At 30.6% G+C, this 21650-nt stretch overlaps 2 protein-coding genes across 2 annotated transcripts; one reads left to right on the top strand and one right to left on the bottom strand.

Moving 5' to 3' along the window:
• Nucleotides 1-1152: 1152 nt before the first annotated feature.
• On the bottom strand, nt 1153-11104 carry LOC139520184 (sorting nexin-24-like). The gene is made up of 6 exons (XM_071312657.1): nt 10984-11104; nt 8805-8894; nt 7132-7242; nt 6425-6504; nt 5546-5634; nt 1153-4949 (listed from the first exon to the last, which is right to left on the bottom strand). The coding sequence occupies exons 1-6, from the start codon at nt 11041-11043 to the stop codon at nt 4870-4872; spliced, it is 510 nt and encodes a 169-aa protein (XP_071168758.1). The 5' UTR covers nt 11044-11104; the 3' UTR covers nt 1153-4869.
• Nucleotides 11098-20068, top strand: LOC139520182 (zinc finger protein 354B-like). Its single transcript, XM_071312656.1, has 2 exons — nt 11098-11384; nt 12854-20068. Exons 1-2 carry the CDS (start codon nt 11234-11236, stop codon nt 15412-15414), a joined length of 2712 nt encoding a protein of 903 aa, XP_071168757.1. The 5' UTR covers nt 11098-11233; the 3' UTR covers nt 15415-20068.
• The last annotated feature ends 1582 nt before the right edge of the window (nt 20069-21650 follow it).

The raw sequence follows: 21650 nt of genomic DNA, 5'->3' as shown, positions 1-21650 counted from the left end.
TTTAACAGGTGGAAAGATTGTGAATGAGTCATCTACAGCTATCAGTTTAAACATTTATATATATAGTGGATTGGGAAACCACTTTGCTACAACTATCTATCATAGAGATGTTAATTAGACAACTTTCTACCATTTTTCTAAAACATGTCCATTGATTCAACACACTACTATAGAACCTGTGACAAGATTGCTAATTATTTAACTATAATCTACCATAACATTTGGCAAAATGGCTAATGAGACAATTATCTAACATAGAATATGTCAGATTATTGCCAATGAGTCAACACTCTATTGTAGAACCTGCGGCAAGATTACTCTACCACAACTTGTTTCATATTTGCTAATGAGTCAATAATCTACTATAAAACCTGTGACAATATTGCTTAATATTCAACTATCTATCATAATATATGGCATAATTGTCAATGAGACAACAATCCACAAGAGACCAAATGACACAGAAATAAACAAATATAGGCAGCATATAGGTCAATGAATGGCCTTCAACAATGGGTAATGTTCAACACTACTAAAGAACATGTGGCAAGATTGGTGACATAGTTCATCTTAAGACACGACATATAAATTAGCCTAAAATTTTACTTCTAGCTGTTTGACATCTACCTATATATACAGTAACGACAGAGATTTATTTCATGTATTTACAAAATAAAATAACTAGGCAAAAAATTATCCAATAAAGAATGTGGAATTCAAAGCAGGAAATATAATATAGTTTTGCTAAAAGAAAGTCTTCTGAAGAATCGTTGATAGTCTGTACAATGGCAAGTTTGCTTTTGGATTTATTGATGATGTATGTGTTTAAAGACCTTGACTGGCTTTACAGCCCTGGCATGGTCGACTCGGTGTCCGAGGCTTTGGTGAGTATTTAAATATTTTCTGCAGTTGGTCAGGAACAGGTGGCAGGCGCTATTTTGATAGGCAGCCATCTTGGTTTTGGTGAGTTGTTTTGGTTTGGTTTGTTGACAATTTTGTTGTTTTCTTGGATTCATTCTACTGTGTTGCTTGTTTTCATAATGTGTATAAAATAACACAGACATGAAATATTCATTGTAAGATACCAAATATAGAGGATGATGGTACCAGAATATTATGAATTATTTGTTGAGGCAAACTTAAATTAAAAGACAAAGTAGAAAGATTTATTGCATAAAAAAATAATTGACAACAGATATTCGAGACATTAACAATAACTCATTTGATGGTTTGAGTAAATTACAGGTTGCACATGTAAGCAATAATTATGTATGAAAGTATAAATATTTTGCATCCTATTCGTAAATCGTAAAACACAGGTTGTTGTAGCAAGCATAGATTAAAACAACATTGGTCCTTTTGATTGCATGTGACACCTTAAGGCACAACAATTACCTATATTTTCATAGTTTATACAAATTGTTCTAGAATAGACATAAAACATACAATGTTCTGTATCTATGTAAGAAATTTTAAAACATATCAGAAGAATTATGTATAAAGTGTATTTTTTAAGACATAACACTAACAAAATCATACTAATGCTTATACTAGTATTAGTACCGGTATGTGCTATATTTATATTTTGATGGACATTTTTTTATTTCTAACAAAAATACAGTGAAGGCCTTGTTTGACCTAATTGTTCAATGAAATTCAGACTTTCAATTTGATATTTCTATTCTTGTTTTAATTTAAATTTGGAAAAATTGAAAAAAAACTATCACAGTAAATTTGGACATGATATAAGAGACAATTCATAAATAGAGGTTGTGTTCCAAACGGTTTTGATATGTTGAAAATGCATAATTTTAAGGTTTTCGTCTTCATGAACAACTCACTCATAACATGGTTCTTGCATTTTCTTGAGAATCCTAGCAATTTGAAATTACATTTGCATCAATTAAAAAAACAAGAATGTGTCCCCAGTACACGAATGCCCCATCCACACTATCATTTTCTATGTTCAGGGGACCGTGAAAATGGGGGAAAATCTCTAATTTGGCATTAAAATTAGAAAGAGCATATCATAGGGAAAATGTGTACTTAGTTTCCAGTTGATTAGACTTCAACTTCATCAAAAACTACCTTGACCAAAAACTTTAACCTGAAGTGGGACAAACGAACGGACGCACAGACCAGAAAACAAAATGACCATAAATGGGGCAAAAAAATTTACCAATACTTTACAGATATGGAATATATGTTGATTGAATACAGTTTCATATATAAATGGTTGTTAACAACACATTGTTTCATTTAAACATAGTTCCTTTAATACATTTTACAAAGAAAACAAAATACAATTCCTATTCAGGACATGTCAGGGCTGATAAGGACTACTATTGAAATCAAAAGATGATTTAATATTAGTCCACACATTATCCTGCTGGCCCTCGTAATCGTTGTTCTATTTGAGTAGTAGCATACATGTATAAATATGAAGGTCTAGATGGCGTGGGTCATAATTTCTATATTCTTTAATTGATAAGCTGTCTTTTCTGTATTCTTTTTATTTTTTTGCAAATTATTTTATATTCTTTGTATTCTAACACCACATTACTCTCTATTCTTTATTTCATTGGCCCATTTTAATTCATTTTTTCTGTAAAACCCATCCAAACCCTCAAATATGAGAATCTTTAGAATTTATGTGATAAAAGTTTTGTTCTTCGTAGCAAGTAGAAAATACAAAAGCAAAAAATAAATGATATTGATATGCTTTGAACACAAAATAGATTATCATTGGTCAGTAGCAGTAAAATACTACAATTTCACATTAATGAAAGCAACTCATTTATTGATACTTAGAGCATAATAGTTATAAAACAGATACAACCTTTCAAATAAAAAATACACTATAAATTGTCTCCCTTTAAATCTTCACATATTTTAGAGATAAATAAATAAATATTTTAACAGTATACAAAGCTGATTTTGTTTTAGCATAACTAAAGTAATAATTTACAAAACATCAAATGTATATAACATGGATTATTCTATGTATATTATCATCATCATAATAAAAACAAAGAAGGAATTCTGCTTTTTTTTTTTACATTTTTTATTTGTTGAATGATCAGATTCTTTCAACGGATTTTTTTCATGTGGGATTGATATTTGATTGCCATTATTAAATAAACATATAAAAACAAATAAGAAAACAAGATATTAATGACATTAAGCAAAATATATATGAACATGTTTTTTAACACTAAATATTAGAAATAAATTAAAATTGACTAGAACTACACTTAATTTATAAGGAATGCAAATTATAGTATGAAATTGCATAGCTATTGCATAAAAAAACGAATGTCAATATTAAGAACAATATGATTTACATGTCAGATTTTATTACTGTTCCTGAGATATGTTTAGTAATGTGCACTTTTAAATGTATATGAATAGTTACACCTTGTTTAAGAACCATGGAATTCTGAAGCAAAGAGAATTGTAATCCTCAATTGTGATGAGGCATACAGCTACATGTATACTTCCATTGGCACATTATTTTTAACCATTTGATAATTATAAACTATTGACACATAGAAATTTCTTGTCATTACGTCCTTTTTATCGTACATATTACTTTGTTTAGGTAAGACAATAAAACTTTTTTGCTCTGTGTCTTTACAAAATTCTTAAAAAATAAAAAAATGAAGGACTCTATCTACAAAAAATAAATGGATTTTTGTATATCAATAATACAATGTTATAGTCCATATTGACATATACATGACCATTCAGATTGCCTACTATAATTTGACCTAAACATAGAAAATCTTATCAAAAGTGAACAAATTGCACTTTTACACTCCAAAAACATATGACTGTGGCTATTAAGAGTGTCTGAAGTACTCTTTTGAATATCAAGCTTATATGATAAACTTGGTGTTTATACTTTTTAAAATTAGCTTATAGGATACAATTTTTGAGTAAACAAAATTTTGAGGTTTTGTAATAAATTCATGATACAACTTTTTTACTGGAATCCTTATCTTTTTTGAGTACTAATGTCATATCATGAAACAGCTGCACATCATAATATGGTAAATATAGCTAAAAATATGGCACATTGATTCAATTTGCATAAAATGAATTGGTTTATTTTCTTTGCATTTATACCAATTTATCTTTTCATTTGATATCACAAATTTGCTACCATCGTTTAACTTTTGGCTCTTTGTCCAATTTTGTATAACAATATATACATCTAAATAATTTTAACATAGTCGGTGGATTCATTTTAAATCTGCATTAGAAATCAAGAAAAATCTATTTTCTATGTAAAGATATGATTTTTATAAATTATACTTCAGATAAAATAAATACAAATTCTCAATGTCCTTAACTTTCTTGGAGGTGAAACTGTACTTTCAAACTTAAATCTATACTGAGTAATGAATTTTGTTTTAATTTCTTGAATTTATATGGTTTACCCTTTTCCTCTAACAAAAATGATCTAGCAATGCACAAGAATTTAGATAAAACAATGCAAAATTGCCATTTTTTACAATTAAATATATACAACATTATTTAGTATATGACACCCTATTATTATGTATATGATGAATTAATATTAAACTTATTAACTAATTGTAGCTTGCCTCTTAAAGCTTTATTACAAATGGGAGATAACTCTTGTAACCAAAGAACTATCATTGTCAGATTGGAAGAGATAATTAATACAAAACTATAAAACTCATGGAATACAGTAAGTAATTTGATTTCAAGTTATTAAACTGAGACTTTACATGAGATCTTTGATTTAAAACAGACAATAATGGAATGATATTTGATAAATAACAATATCACAGCACCGTTCAAGTTTCGGAAGTGTAAAATGATATCTGTGTCCCTTGCTCATCATCCCAATAAATAATCATCTCTGTTAGTTGCATATAGACCCATATGAACACCTTGCACTATTATATCTGGTAAACTACCTACAATGAATGCAAAACATGAATCAAATAAAATAAAACCTTGCCATTGTACGTCCATGACTCATTTTAAAGTACTAGATAGAATAAATGGACTATAATTTCCACTTCCAGACCAGGAGCTTATAATCCAGTGGTTGCCTTTGATTGCTGTCTGCCATGTTGTTTTTCAATTATTGTTGTAGAATAATGTCTGTTGGTTTTCTCATTTGAATAGATTCACAAAATGTGTGGTCAAAAATTAAATAATTAAATGAAGATCATACATGTTGGTTTTCTCTTTTGAAATGATTCATAAAATGTGGTCCATTATTAAGGGGAGTTTGTTTTCTCTTTATAATTATTTCACATAATTTGGTCATACTGTGGTCTTTAAAGCTAACTATACAATACAAGCATTGCTCATTTTTGAAGGCTGTATGGGTCCTGTGTCTTTGGGTCTTTTTGGATTGGCCTCTCATCAGAAATCATACCACCTCTAATCCTTGTTTTTTATGCGTGAAAATTATTTCAAAGCAATTTTTGATTTGAATGTATAATTAAATGTGGAGTTGACATATGCATGTCATATCAAAGAAAAAACTTGTAAGACCACTTACTTCTATTATTCTCTTGTAGAAAGGAATCAGCTGTAAAACTTAACAAGGGATGATGGGAAGGAATGTTCTCATTGCTCTGTTCAAATGACCTACAAATAAAACAAGAATAAAATATTAAGTACACAGTAAAACTGAACAAAGGATGATGGGAAGGAATATTAAATAATTATGAGCACACAATATACTAATAATTGATCATTAGTGGATAATAAACCGACAAAAATAGAATGGATTTGTTTAAAAAGAAATAGATATACAGAAGTACATATAAAAAAAAATGGTATAAATGTGGCACTTTGAACATCAAAGTCTGTTGAGTTATACTTGAACAATCACCATCCTCACTGAAAAGAAAATGCATGGTTTAAACCTGAGACTACTTTAACAATATAACACAAATAGTAGTCTCAGTTAAAACGTTGTAAAACACAAGCTTTAGGAAAAATATATAAGCTAAGATAAATAAGATAGATAAGATAAATTAATTTTTATAAAGTGTCCTATATTGAATTTACACAATAGTAAATATTTACAAGTACAATCATATAAAAAAAAAATCAGCACCAATATTCTAGATCTTTTAAACTTGATGATTTTTTTGGTTGATATACCGGTATATAAAATCCTATCAGTAAATCAATTACAAAATAACAATAATTAAATTTTAAATGTAACCTTATAAATGAAACACCATAATGTTAAAACATAACTTTGGGTAGAAGTTGGTTGGAGTACGAGCTGGACCAAGTACAAGTTGGTAAAAATAGGGTACCAGTTGGTTCAGTACAAGTTGCAGAAGATACAAGTTGTTGAAGGTATGAGTTGACATGTATCCAAAATGAAGGACCCCACTAAGACCCTCATGTGTTTCTTACTTACTCTTCACTTTGACAATCTGGTAATGATATTTCCAAAAAATTCAACATTGACTTTGACAACCTGTCTCCCTGCAAAACTCCCTATAACAACAAATATATACTTTGTTAAGCTGAGTAAATTATTCACATAAATGTAAGAATCAAAATGGATGACAAACTTCTCATATAGTGTGGTCTCCAAATGAATCAATGATATATAAAAATAGTTCCTTTAAATTAAAAGAGATAAATAGTTTAATTTTGCTTGCAATGAATGTGGTATAAGGTAAGCCATAGGTGAGAAATAGTGTACTAGGTATACTGTATAATGTAAAAGAAGTAGAAATTCTTGACATTAGTAATAGGTTCTGAAGTTTTCCAACCCATGATTTAAATCTTTTGTCATTCACCATATATATGATCAGGTGACATTTTTATTGAATATAAGTAAAGTTTATATTTGGTTTATGATTGCAATGTGAACTTTGAAAGTTTGACATTGACCTTACATACTTTCGACATGTAATTTTCCAGACTGTAATCATGATTTATTTAAAGATTTTCTCTTTAACCTGTTCGTCTTGTTTATAGCTGTGAATTGCATAGAAAATCTCAACCTTAACCTGAGTCTAGGACAGAAATTTACATGAATTTTACTTAAAATTAGGTTGATATTGGCATGGTTTAGACTGTCATGGCTTTATTGAAAGTGAATATAAACGTTGATACCTGTACATAAGTTTGTAAACCGAGTCTCCTTTGTTCCAACACCTTAGAATTCCATTTCATGACTTTTTTAGGAGGAAACTCTGGTATTCTCATTCCTGGTATCTTTTTCACCTGAAATCAAATAAAAATGTATATTACGTTTTCAAAATTTTGGGCCGTTGGTGAGCTTTTATAAATTAATTTTATGATTTTTTCAAGTATAGTATGTATTGCAATACAAACTTTAAACTTTGACAGTCTAAAAAATTAAATCTTCCTTACCAATATCATAGAGTTATATTTTCCAGACAATATTTTTCCAATGGTTGCATGTATGTTAGTAAAAAAGTTGCTTCATAATCTTTCATTTATTATATTGGGGCAGCCCGGGTCATGCAAGTTGCTTACAAAAATAAAATTTACACAATTAGAAAAAACACATATTTTATGAGTGTATGAACAATGCCAACATTAAACAATGCTTGAATTGAAATAATATTATTATTATTATAAATGCCAGTGACCACTATCAAACTCGTATGCACAACCAGTAATTATTTTTTTTCAAATAGTTCCTGTGTTGTTTTTATTTATCTCTCTTATGTCATGTAAGTCATCAGATTTGTACTTCATAATTCACAAATTGTTTTTATTTTCTTCCTTTCTAATACAAGTTAATGTTTAAACAAACACCTTATCTAGCTAGTCTAGTACAATTTGGATAAAACATGTAAAATATTTACCATAACAATTTAATTTCATGTCAGCATGTTTAGAAAGATATGAAACTTTATCATATGTTTAGTAGTAAATACAGTAGTTTTGCATATGTGATAAATAGCCTGCTGTTTAATCCATATCGCACAACTTTGATGCGCACCCTTTATCGCATACCCTTTATCACACCCCTACCCTTTATCGCATACCCTTTATCACACCCCTACTTGTTTTTTTTTTTTTTTTTGCTTAAGAAAAATTTTCCTCAAAATAGGTAAATTTTTTGAATGATGTCATTGTTTGGTATGTGATGTCACGAACGTCGAGTTTTCATATTGTATGTGACGTCACGAACGTCAAGTTTTCATATTTTTTGGCACACTAAATGCAACTATGAAAAATACAAAACACACAAATTAATACAATAATAATCAAAATATTTTTAAAACAACAGCACGCAAATTGTAAGGTAACCCAGGTGCTTCGGATAAGTAATTGAGCAGTTCTTTTAAGACCTTTGAAACAAGACAAAAGTAGAACTGAAGGTAACCCAGTGCTATGGATCAGAAAACAGTTCATATAATATAATACTCTTCTGTTGAAATATATGATAAAGTGTATAATACATGGCAAAATCCGTATCACATGCCGTATCACCCTCGACCAATATCATCCCTCGGGCCTAAAGGCCCTGATATGGATGTCTCGGGATGATACGACATATGATACAGATTTTGCCACGTATTATTCTCTATGTCTCATATATCAGCATAAACTGGAAGAGTTTCAGGCTGTACATGATTTTTGTTGTGTTTTTTTTTATAATTTCGTGTTTTTCATTTTTTTCAGAAATCTTTTCAAAATCCCCTTTAAAACATCATAAGGAATAAACCATTCCCCTTACTATTGGTTGTAGAGTATTCTTGATTTGACATTCTCCATAAATTTGAGTCAAGCAATCTAGTGGATTCCCATACCTGTTTATGAATTGCTTCAAATTCAGAATAACGCTTTTCAATATGTGTCATCTTTCCAGAACTGCAGTCCAAAACTTCAAGACAGAATACCTATACAAATAAAAAGTGATAAATAAGTACAATAACATTATTATAATACAGATATTCCAAGGATAAACCAAGGAGAAGGATTATTAATATCATCACTTGAAAAAGTTGTTGCTTTGGTTTTTTTTCCCCTATTTGCCATTATTTGAATTAATATTATGTATGATGTTTTTAATTCATAATAAAATATTAAATGTGAAAGTTATAACCACTTTCACATTTTTTTTTTTTTTATTGTAACAACCCTGCATACCAGCGGCAGCCTATTTAGGGACTACTGTATTGAAGATTTACCAGATGTTGGTTCTCTGTTGTTTGTAATAGTAAAATATTGTTTACACCAAATGTTTCTGTTGTCAATATATGATAACAAAGGTAACATCATTATCATGTATTTTTGACCGTGGACTTGTTGCCAGAGGTTGTGATTAAATGTTCAATGTGTAATGTTCAATGTGTAATGTTCAATCATTGTATCTAGTTTTTTGTAACATATTTTTCCTTTAATACATGTTTGATTTTTTTCATATGTTAATTATTATTTCACTTGCACATGCACCAGTGTACCGTGCTTACATGTGTTTAACCCAGAATGATCAGAAAAAGACAATCTGACATGTCTGATAGACAGCAACACAGTCTAACTAAAACCAGTCCCCACTAACCAATTGTGATCGTCAGACTGAAATGCAGTTAGAAATGCAACTCTATTGAATATATCATTGTTTATCATACCTATAACAAAATATAGAATGCCCTCTTTATGATATTCAAAGGGAAGATTTTTTTCAAGACATTTCTAACAATTGTTATATTTTTATAAATTTAAATAAATCTTCTAAATTTTTATGGCTCTTGATCCAAGAAAATGTAATAACCCTTATGGAAAAACTAGGCCGTTATATTTGTGTTTTGTTTTGAATTAAGGAGATCAGGTATGAACACTGACACTAAGTCAAGTAAATAATTTGAGAATAAATGCATATAATGTAATTTTATTTTTTTATTCACAATATATATACCGGTATGTGGTTTTTGGCTCTGATTATGACCAAAGCTTATAAAATGTATTCCAAATATATATGTATATGCCGCTATTATTGTTGTTGTTACCAATTATACCAATTGTAATGATTGTATCTGATTATATGCCCTTTATGGGCCCTGTAATTTGGAAAATACAAATATTCTATTCTATTCTATTCTATTCTATAGGTTGTAATATACAGATAGACAGTACACCCAGCACAATTTTTTTTTTAAAGATTAAGTTAGAATTGTAACAGACTGTTGAATATGATGATGATCTACAAATGTTTGGTCTTTAAGTTTCATTCTTCAATAAGGGTAGTAATGATTGTTACCCTCAGGCTTCAAACAGTAATTATTGGCTATCATTAGCATCAAATTGGTTAAAGTTTTACCCTCAGATTTGTCCAAATATCCTTATTGTGATTCTTCAAGATAAATTGATCTTTTTATGATCTCAAACATGACCATGTCAAAGAAAGTGAAATTTTTATCGTCATGCACGAAGAATTACCATAAAACATCATTTTGCAAGACTTTTTACTGTTATTCTTCATGAAGGTACCCCCATTACTACCCTCTTCCATGTAGTGTATGTGTTGTAAAATATCCCTAATGAAGAGAGGGAATTTCTATACTAACTTTGTATAGAACATTGTAGAATAATTAATGTCCCTGGTCATACAAGAGCATGATGTGAGTCTTGTTGGGTCTAAGGGTGACACAGGATTGCTGATTTTTTGTATCTGTGACACATGAAAGTCGAATTATTGTGCCCTGAAAACGGGAAAGGAAGTCTAGCAGGACATGGGAAATTACAAAAAAAATGAGATTGCTTACATACATAGTCATGATAGTGCAAGCGGGATACGGGAATCTAACAAAACAATAAGCGGGATCCAGGATCAGAACCCCCAAGTGAGACCCCCCATAATCTGTCATATTTTTCAATTATGGGCCAATCCCCCAAAAAAAATTATATGGCTAGTTTCAGTTTGCTTAATTGTCATTTTAGAATATAAATGCAGTGAAATGAAATAAATTGTTAGAGAAAGTTAAAGACCGTGTAAGTGTTCTGTCCATCTTCTACTTTTTTGTGATTGGGTATTGCAACTCGAATCATTTTGTGCAACTCATACTGCAATCCACCCAGATGATGACTGTTTTCAACGTGTCCGGATTTTACAATCGCCTTAAACCGGAAGTGCTTGTTTCTGAAACTTTCCAAAAAATATTTATCTTATCGTCCAAAAATGTAAATACAGGAAGGGAAATCCACCTTTTTAATGAACTTTTCAATTAAGAAGTAAATAATGGAAGTCCAAAATATGGCTAAAGCTGATTACAACATTGAAAGAGATGAAGTCACAATTCTGAGTAAACATAGCTTCTGTGGTACAGGAAAGAGGATTGTTGGTGCTATTTCAGTATTGTTTATACACTCAGACAACAACTACTCTGCTGGTAAACTGAAAACAATATAATAACTTACAAAAATCTTCTGAAAAGAACAGAAAATTATATAGATAGTCTAAAATCCTGGTAGTTTTGGGGACTTTCCACCCTGATTCCCATTGAATTTGAAACCTGTGCATCTTTACCCTGCAGATTTTTAGTTTGCCTTCAGTTTTTTATGTCAAAATATAAATAACAGGGGTACCATTATCATGATTATCAGAGGGTAGGAATACTCTCTACTGTTAGGCATCAAATGGTCAATTTCTGCTACTGTTTGTGTCAAATTGGTTAAAATTTTATCTTAATTTGTCAAAACACAAATTCCCTTTTAAAAGTGATTTGTCTGAGAGGTCTTCATTATTTATTTGTCATTATTTCGGGAAAGAACTTACTGTAATTCTTAAAATCAGTTGATTTTCTTTTAGTCTTGAACAGGTTAATAGAAAATGTCCAAAAATTACTGTTAACAATGTCATCTTCATGATCTTGCCTGATTTTTCAACATTATTGATCATGAAAGTACCCCTGGTATGGTCCTCTCATCATGCTTATCATTGTTTACACTTGATTGACCAAAGTTAATTAAATCAATTCCCCCATCTTTATTGTACATGTTGATATATATCATGTATATGTATACAACATGTAATAGATTACCTTAGCTGGATTTGTCAAAAAATTTAGGAATTTTGGTCCACAATGCTCTTCAACTTCGTACTTTATTTGGCTTTTTTAACTTCGTACTTTATTTGGCTTTTTTAACTTTTTTGGATTCGAGCGCCACTGATGAGTCTTTTTTAGATGAAACGCACGTCTGGCGTATATACAAAATTTAGTCCTGGTATCTGTGATGAGTTTATTTATTACATTATGGATTGTCACGATATCAACTACATGTAAACATGGTAAATGCACATCAGGATATCACATGCACCAGGAGCATCTTTTCACCACAGACATGACAGAATACCCCAGAACAGCCAAAATAATCCCCAGAACTACAAACAAATACAATTAAACTATTACTAAATGTACATCATGTACTCGCAATTTTAAACAGAATTTTAACTGAAATTAAACCATAATGATACTTAAAGACACTGAAACGTCTTCATTGGACTTCTTGTGTTGATTCAGTGAGAAATCTGTTTCATGAAAAACTTTTTTTTTGTTCAGCATAGTTTGAATTACATGTAGAGTAGGACAGTATTTTTGTAACTTTACATATTAAAGATAATACTTCAATGTTCTTTAAAAATGTTAAATTTTTTTTCAGTTCTAATTATTTACTTGTCTTCATAGATGTATATGAAAGGTAATCTTTACAGAATCATCTGATGTTTAGGTAGCAATTTACCATGTTAACTACTTAACATGCTTAAATAAATTTGATTAATTGTTTCAATTCAATTCTGAATCAATGTTTTATTGAAGTCTCATACTTCATTCTTTAAAGATTTTATCTTTATTTTCAGTTGAGACCTATAACAGGGATGAAGCACCAGAGAACAAATTACAACTTGAGATTCCTGCCTCCTTATCAATAATCAACCTACCTCATTTCAATGACTCTGTTTTACACAGATCACACATAACAGATAAATCCATTGGTAATATTGTCACAAAGAAGTTTATAAACAATTTAAATTCTTCAGCTGAAGAAAAACACGATGACTCTGAATCTGCATCAAACAAAAATGAAACAGATAAACAATCATCTGAAGATGTGTCTTGTATTTCTGTGCTGTTACAGTCACAAAATCAAGACGAAGAAGAAAACAAAGAAACAAATAGGCATTTAGTGGAAAACACAAACATTTCTAATGAAAGTACAGAATGTACAAAAGTTTTGATTGATGCATCAACAAACACTGATAAACCAGTTGAAACTGGTATACACCATGAAGAAAAAGATTTAAAGATGTCTGTTGATGCATCAACAAATGAATCAATCGATGCATCAACAAATACAGATATACCAATGGTAAGTGCTTTACATGAGACGGAAAAAGATTTAAAGATGTCTGTTGATGCATCAACAAATGAATCAATTGATGCATCAACAAATACAGATATACCAATGGAAAGTGCTTTACACCAGGAGGATAAAGATTTGAAGACATTTGTGGATGCCGCTACAAATGTATCACTTGATGTAGAAATGGACAGTGGTATACCATTGAAACGGAAGAGGACAGCAAGCAGTGAATCAAAAGAAACCATTGATCTTAGTGAACCTGAAAGTGCCAGTATGTTTATTATAACTGAAAATAAATCCTCTAGCGAGGAAGATTCGGAGTCGCAGGATTCAGTTGAACTTAAAAATACTAAACCTGATACCTTAATAAATAAATCAAATACAGAATTATCTGAACAAAGAGAAATGGAAGTAAGCCAAGTCTCCCCGATAAGTGAAGATGTAATTAATGTTCTTGAGACCAACAGCACAGATAACGATTGTACAAGCAAAGATATTGACTTAGATAATGAAGAATTTAAGAATTCTACAAATGTGAGTGTCGTTGATTTGTCCAATACTCCTGTGTCTTATGCTAATTTACCATCTGAGCAAGTGATGGGTAGTAATAAAGAACATGGGGAATCAGTCCATAGAGCTAGTGCTAATACCTTCAGCCCTGAAAATTTCAGTGGAAAAACCAATGAAGTGCAAAGATTGCCTCAGTCATCAATCTTAGGAAATCAACGTCCTAAATTTATGAGATCATCATCGCTATCGAAGGGATCAAACAGAGCTACGATTGAAAAATGTAAAATATGTAAGAGATCGGTTTCTTCATTAGCTGACATGTTTCATCATAGTAAGATACACAATATCGGTATAAAATGTTGCGTATGTGGAATGAAGGCTTTTGATTGGGGTGTGATGAAACACCACTATACTTGGCATCTTCAGAGGAACGCGTTTAAATGTCCCCAGTGTCCAACTACATTTGGTAATAGAGATTTGCTTGCCGCACATATCAAAACACATAGTACAGCAAAAAGTGTAGTACATATGAAAAAACCCAAACTTCACCCTCCGGCTTCAAAATTTGTTCTTCCTAAGTCCGAACATAGCAATTTACCAAACCTAAGTGCAATAAATAGACAAGATTCAAAGCCGAACATCTCACCGTTCAGTAATAATAAAGGAGGAAATTCTCACGGAAGACGAAAATTTACTCCATTTAGACAGCAAACTCCAGAACATATCTTTCAGACTGATCAGAATCAAAGACGTTCACCAAGTAATCAGCTTGCTGGTTCACAAAGTGGTACAAACATGATAAACGTAAATCATATATTGAATTATTCGTGTGGTTGTTGTGAAGAGAAGTTTGTCAATGTTGAGAAATTAAAAAGACATGTGCTAATGTATCACTCTGAACAAACCATGTCGGATTCAAGTTACACGCAAGACTTACAATCAAGTAGCTCATTTAATATCAGCAGAGCATCTACCTCAAATATAATCTTTGCTGATAATGAAAATTCTTCCTCTGCCATACCATATCCACCGGAAAATTCTGGAATGCTACAAATTAAAGTAGAAGAGCCTGAAATAATTGACATAGAGCAACTAGGCAAGTTCACAGAAAACTTGGAAAATTCTAGATCTAATACAGGCTCAGATCACTTTACTCAATTCAATAATCAGACAGCAGAACAGCTGCAACAAGAGGTAATGCAGTCCTTTATAGAGATATCTAACCTGGATCAGTCTCAAACGCCGGGACGTCAAAGAAAATCGGCATGTCGTCTGGCAAATGTTGTACCAGTTTGCCGTATTTGTGGCATTTATTTGAATTCTTGGAATGAAATTTTGGAACATAGATTTGCTCACCCAGATGAAATTGGTCAGCAGCTAGCATGTACAGTATGCTCATCTGTGCTAAGTACTCGAGACAGTCTTAAACGTCATGCTATAAACCATATGGGTATCCGACATCAATGCCAATTTTGTAACAATGAATATAGCCGAAAAGACAGTCTATTAAACCACATGAGAAGTGCTCATGGTTATTCTAATAATTGAAAATAAATGTTTTTACAAAATTTTAAATTATGTTTTACGCATGTACTTGATTTACTTGTCATAATGACATTTACATGATTTATTAATTATTTTTATAGCAGAACCAAAAAATATAGAAGAGGTCACTGCCCTTTATTCTCATTGCAATGTAATTTATTGTTAAATGTCAAGTTTGTGTGATACATGTATGTAATATCTTCATGATCTTATTTAGTTGATTTAACATGTTTAAGAGTGTACTAAAAAATAGAGATCCTTTTTCATCATTATATTTTATGTTGTCACATTTTCCTAGGTAAGGGTTGGTAGGAGGGTATATCATCCCAAATTCCTGGAAAGAAACTCTGAATTCCCAAATTCCAGAAAAAAAGGCCTACTCTACTGTGTCCTGAAAAAAATTAGTCATTAATTCTAGAGTCCCAATTCCTGTAAAGCCTTATTGCCACACGAATTAAGGCCTAATCCTGACATTCTGACCCTCTTTTTCATGATTTCTAGATCAAACATGTTTTTTTTTCAAATTTGACCCACCTTTCATATTTCAAACTCCTACAGACCTACATCATTTAACAAATCTAAATCCAAATTTCAAAAGACTGGGGTTTTTTTGGGGGGGTGAGCAAATGTGACTCCAGGGGTTATCAAATAAACCACGAAAATTCAATAAGCACTACTTTTAAATTTTTGAAGATGTTTTAGTTATAATCATATATAAAATGTTTTGCTGAGAAAAGCCTGATACAACCACAGAGGCATGTACATTCACAGAAAATTGTATTATATATTATATATATACACACCTTTGAGAAGCTCCTCTTTTAATTCAATTTCTCTGATTTCTAGTGTTTACCTGATTTAATGGAATCATGTCTTTCATCCATAATCCTTTTTTCCAAATGTTCCACTGGACAGAAAATTGGAATTCCCATTAAAAAAAAAAAAGGAATCTAATAACTCAAAAAATGATAGAATGACAGGCAATACGTATATATCTTCAATGACAGATTCTTCAAATGTTTATGTTTTCATTGTTTTACACATACAAATAAGCTTGTCAGTCAGTCTTTTTAGATTTTGTACTGTTATGTCACAATTACATTTATAATCTGTTGCATTCACATACATTTCATAATGCCCTATGTATTTTTTTAGCTTACAAAATTATGAAAATCAAAAGATCTAGACTATACTTTTAAAAGTCATGAGTTTTAATATTTTATTAGCAATTGACATATGTACATTTTACATGAAACAGGCATGATATATTTATTTAAGGTGGTACCTTACACAACAGGGAGATAAATCTGTAAAAATCAGCTCAACTTTTTGTTGAATTGTAAACGAAATATTAGGCTTCTCAATGATCAAAATTAGTGTTTGTCAAACTGCTATATAACCATAAAATTAAAGTGGTTGGTTCAAATTTTTTGAATTTTTTATATTTTTGTCGAAGGGTCAAAGTAAACATTTTGTCAAAATTTTATGAAAATTAAACAACCCAAATTGATATTAGTCAAGGTGTTGGCCTTGGGTGCCACCTTAAGTAGCTTTTGTTATTATTTCGAAGGTTTGATCTACACACAACTGTTTATATTGTGTATTTACACAGCACTGTTAGCTTTATTTGTTTGTTTATTAAATGTAACAGTCTGTATATTTGAGTTTTAAAATGAACAAATTCCAAAAAGCAAGTTTGAATATTCAACAGGGTTTACTGTTACCATAAAAATTAAATAAATGATCAGATAATACGAGGCCATATAAAATATATGACCTATGTATGAAATCCAAAATGGTTTGTGCCAAACATAGAAATTAGTCTTAGAATTGGTTGAAGTGTGTAGCCTCTGATTTTATGCAACTGTCATACAATTGAAAGGTTTAGCTAGTTACAAATCCAATGAAAACCAGGTGTTATCTAACATTTTATACATTTTTTTTTTTTTTTTTGGAAAAATGTATGTGTTTGAGCTTTTAATTTTGTTATTTGATGAGGGACTTTCCGTTTTGAATTTTCATTGCAACTCCATCATGTCCATCTTAATATTTTGGTAGAAATCAACACAAATTTTACAAACTGTTCGGCAAGTTAAGTTTTTAAAAATCTCTTATTTGATATACAGATATAGACTTTTGGAATTCCTGACAGTTAAAATAAGTTGTATTTTATTCAGTAGTTTATTTTTTGTAAAGCCTTAGCTTCTCTTCAACCATATATTAACTACAGAAACTAATAACGCTGTCACAAAGTGTTGTCAAATTCCTTGATGGAAGATTATGTTGGTTGTAACACCTTCCCCTGTATCTTTGGAATATGTATTTTAATGATATAAAAAGCTCAAATTAGGCTGGAACCTTTTGTCCTTTTGTTCCAGAAATGAAAAAAAGTTTGCCTCCACCTTAGTACATAATTTTGTATATCAAGATAGCTTCTAATATGAAGGGTCACTTTATGCTCTTCAATTTTGTACTTGTTTGGTAACTATTTTGATCTGAGCGTCACTGTCACTGATGAGTCTTATGTAGACGAAACGTGCATCTGGCGTATTATATTATAATCCTGGTACCTTTGATAACTTTTTATGTAAGGAAATTCATATTTTGTTCAGATGGACAGCTAATTTTTTCACACAAATTATTGTGATTTTTTTTTTGGCTAAACTAAATTTAATATGAAGATTTCTACTCTTCAGGTCCAAGTACACAGTTATTTCATAGTGCATTTCTTTTAGACAATAAATGGAAATAAAAAAAATCCCACCTGTGCTTTCTCAATAATATTTTTACAGGGTGGTGTACTACTTTTGGGACAAATTATATCAAAATTATAGAAAACTTCATCAGCTCTAACTCAAAATATGGACAATTTTATGTTCAGGCGGTCTTGAAATCTTTTGACAGCTTCCGAAATGCTTATTTTTAACCTTTTTCAGCTTGACCAAATCACTACTTTACTTTGAAATTCCTGAATCAAATTTTTTCAGTGTAATTTTTCCCCCTACTTGCTATTTGAACCATAAAACATAAAGAAATAAATTTGGAAGGGGGATAAAAAAAGATTGGCAAGTAACTTACTGTCCACACTAGGGACTATATTTGTGATAAAAGGACGATAAATGTGTACTCAAACCGTCATGTTGATTTCTTAAAATGAAGTGCTGGCATTGCATTACATTTTATATTCTGAATACAAACTTTTTTGTGTATCTATTCTATTCCTATATTATTTATGATGTTGTTCTATTATTAAAATCTATTTATAATATTTAATTTGTATATTTAGAATTAAGCATGTATTTATAGTGTGTGCAAGTTGGTACTGTAAATTCAGAAATTATTGCGTGCATTTATTATTGCGATTTTGTCGACCATTTTGGATTAAAATGTGATTTCAATTTTTGCGATATTGAGAAAAATGCTGTTTATTTCATATAAAAAATTTCAAAATGCGAGTTTAAATTATTGTGATTTCAACTTTAGAGTTGTGAACCCTATTCAATATTTCTAAGTTTTTGAAGATTTTTTATGTATGGTCAAAAATGATGGTTGTGTTTGCATCCTGTATAACATGTGTTTTTTTCCTTCCGGTCCATCATAGGTTAAAATGACATAAATTTCATATCTCAAAATGCCTTCTTAGCTATATAGACATAGCAAAAACAAAACTTTTTTTCAAGGGTGCATAAGCCATTGTCCAGATTTCCAACTAAAGTCACTGCTTTAATAAGAGTATTTGCAAAATGATGTTTTACATTTTTGTTTCATTCTCACTATTATGGTATATGTTTTGCTCAGTTAAAGGTCAAATCTTTAGTTATTTACGTCTTTTTCCTTTGACCTTTGGTGGATAGTTGTCATATTGGCAACAATACCATGTATAGATATAAGAAGATATGGTATGAGTGCCAATGAGACAACTCTCCATCCAAGTCACAATTTGTAAAAGTTAATCATTATAGGAAATAATAGGGTTTTTTTTTAATGAATTTTGTTGGTTGCATGTGAAGCCAATTGCTTGTGAAATAGTCTAAAAACCCTTCTTTCAATATGAGACTTGCCTCCTTTCTTGGCTGTTCTAAATTATAGGTATTTTCAAGGAAAAAAGGTTGTTTGATAATTTTTAGATAAAACAATTAATGTGCCCCATTTAGTTGGTTGAATTGTTGAGTTTAACATTATTTAAATTTAAAGCTGAATCAACCTTTGTTTTTTTCCCCCACTTTGATGGAGAAGACACACTGGTGTCATTAAGATGATGTTTAAATTTCACAGACAATTTTCTTTTTCTTTAAAGAATTTTTATAGTTTCAGTTAAATGATCATCTTGTTATTAATATCAATGGTTTGAAATATTTATAGGTATTAAAAAAAAAAACTTGAGATCTTAAAGACAGGTAAATACCTGACTATTTTGTATTTTTATCTATATATGTATGTTATCCAGAACATTATGTTTGTTAAAGTATGAATGTTTAGAATAGTAATTTTCATTTGTAAATCATGTTTGTATGATGAAAGTAAGTTATCATTATATTTTATAGAATGAATCAGAGCCATGAATCCAGCTTTTACAATTGTAGAATCATAACTGCATGTCAGAAGGTGCCAAATGTATCCTTTCCTGTTTTTTACAGTATAAACATTATATGTACTATATGCTGTGTTTAGTTTAATGTTTCTGCCAAAATCCCAGTAAGTTTGATAAAGCCTTGTTTCCCTAATCATTTGCAAAGATATAAGGAAAAAAATCAACAAACAGTCAAACATAATTCATAGATAACTCTTTCAAACAAAGTTAACCCGACACCATTTCTGACTCTTACACCCTTTGTTTTTGCTTCCTTATACTAGTATATGCTTATCGTGATATATTTAAAATTGTTTTTATGCCCCGCCTACGATAGTAGTAGGGGCATTATGTTTTCTGGTCTGTGCCTCCGTTCGTGCGTTCGTTCGTCCGTCCGTTCGTCTGTGCATCCATTCGTTTCAGGTTAAAGTTTTTGGTCAAGGTAGTTTTTGATGAAGCTGAAGTCCAATCATCTTGACACTAAGTACACATGTTCCTTATGATATGATCTTTCTTATTTTAAAACAAAATTAGACTTTTGACCCCATTTTCATGGTCCACTGAACATAGAAATTAAAAGTGTGAGTTTCAGGTTAAAGTTTTTGGTCAAGGTAGTTTTTGATGAAGTTAAAGTCCAATCAACTTGAAACTTAGTACACATGTTCCCTATTGGTTGATTTTTTTACTTTTAAGGCCAAATTAGATTTCAAGGTCCATTGAACATGGAAAATGATAATGCGAGTGGGGCATCCGTGTACTTTGGACAAATTCTTGTTCTTCTTAACAGGAAGTTTCAAACATAAATATATTATGAAGAATGAGTATACTGTGTTTGTCCATGTATATATATCCGTAATATACTGGACAATTTATTTTCACGTCAGACAAACTCCTTTGTGCATGTGACTTCATATTCGATTAATTTATTTCAAAACGCCTTTATCTATTGATGGGCATTCCATTCCCTTTTGAAATTACTTAATTCTTCATAATATTTTTATATTCGTACAGAGAAGCTCTAAACAATGAATTAACTAGTTCTGTTGGTTGTTAGAAAGAAATATGCATGGCATAATGTATGAAAAAAGTTAATGAAATATCGAAAGAAATTTATTATGATATATGCCTCAAATTCATTTTCTATCTGGAATAATTTTGAATTCTGGAAAATTGATTAGAAATGTATGATGAAAACTAACCCAACTAAATGGGGTTAGCCATGCATGCATGGCTAAGGGGGGTTAGTTAGTTCATACTGAGATGATAGTGAAAGTAAAATTAACATAAGCCATGCACGCATGGCTAACCCTATCAGGGGAGTAGCTAGAAAGAAACGATCTGCAAGCAACTGCAATTTTTGGGACCCTTTTATGCAGATTTTTTTGTTTTTCGGTTTTCGGTCATTGAACGGTTAAAAGAGGAGCTACATGTTGTGACGTACATTGGAGTTATAAACAATTCATGAATGCAAAACTATTTAGAAATCTTGACTTCTGAATAGAGTAAAGCATGATTAATTGAATATGTAAGCAACACATTTTTGTGATTCAGAATTTACTCAAAATTGTCCAAAATCTGCTCTTCGGGAACGTCTCTATTACTTTGTCAATATTCACACTGAAATCCCGATGAATATAATGCAGTAATGCTAGCGATAATAACCGAGCTG

This window comes from Mytilus edulis, chromosome 4 (assembly GCF_963676685.1).
Source record: "Mytilus edulis chromosome 4, xbMytEdul2.2, whole genome shotgun sequence".
In the NCBI taxonomy this organism is placed as follows: domain Eukaryota; kingdom Metazoa; phylum Mollusca; class Bivalvia; order Mytilida; family Mytilidae; genus Mytilus; species Mytilus edulis.
The sequence above is the reverse complement of the archived record's forward strand: the minus strand, read 5'-3'. Positions and strand labels throughout refer to the sequence as shown.

Excerpts from the sequence above, each read along its gene's own strand:
- LOC139520182 (XM_071312656.1), top strand. The coding sequence starts at position 11,234 with ATGGAAGTCCAAAATATGGCTAAAGCTGATTACAACATTGAAAGAGAT. Across the intron at positions 11,385-12,853 it reads AGACAACAACTACTCTGCTG|TTGAGACCTATAACAGGGAT; the intron begins GTAAACTGAAAA and ends CTTTATTTTCAG.
- LOC139520184 (XM_071312657.1), bottom strand. The coding sequence starts at position 11,043 with ATGATTCGAGTTGCAATACCCAATCACAAAAAAGTAGAAGATGGACAG. Across the intron at positions 6,505-7,131 it reads GTTTACAAACTTATGTACAG|GGAGTTTTGCAGGGAGACAG; the intron begins GTATCAACGTTT and ends TTGTTGTTATAG. Across the intron at positions 5,635-6,424 it reads CCAGATTGTCAAAGTGAAGA|GTCATTTGAACAGAGCAATG; the intron begins GTAAGTAAGAAA and ends TTTTATTTGTAG.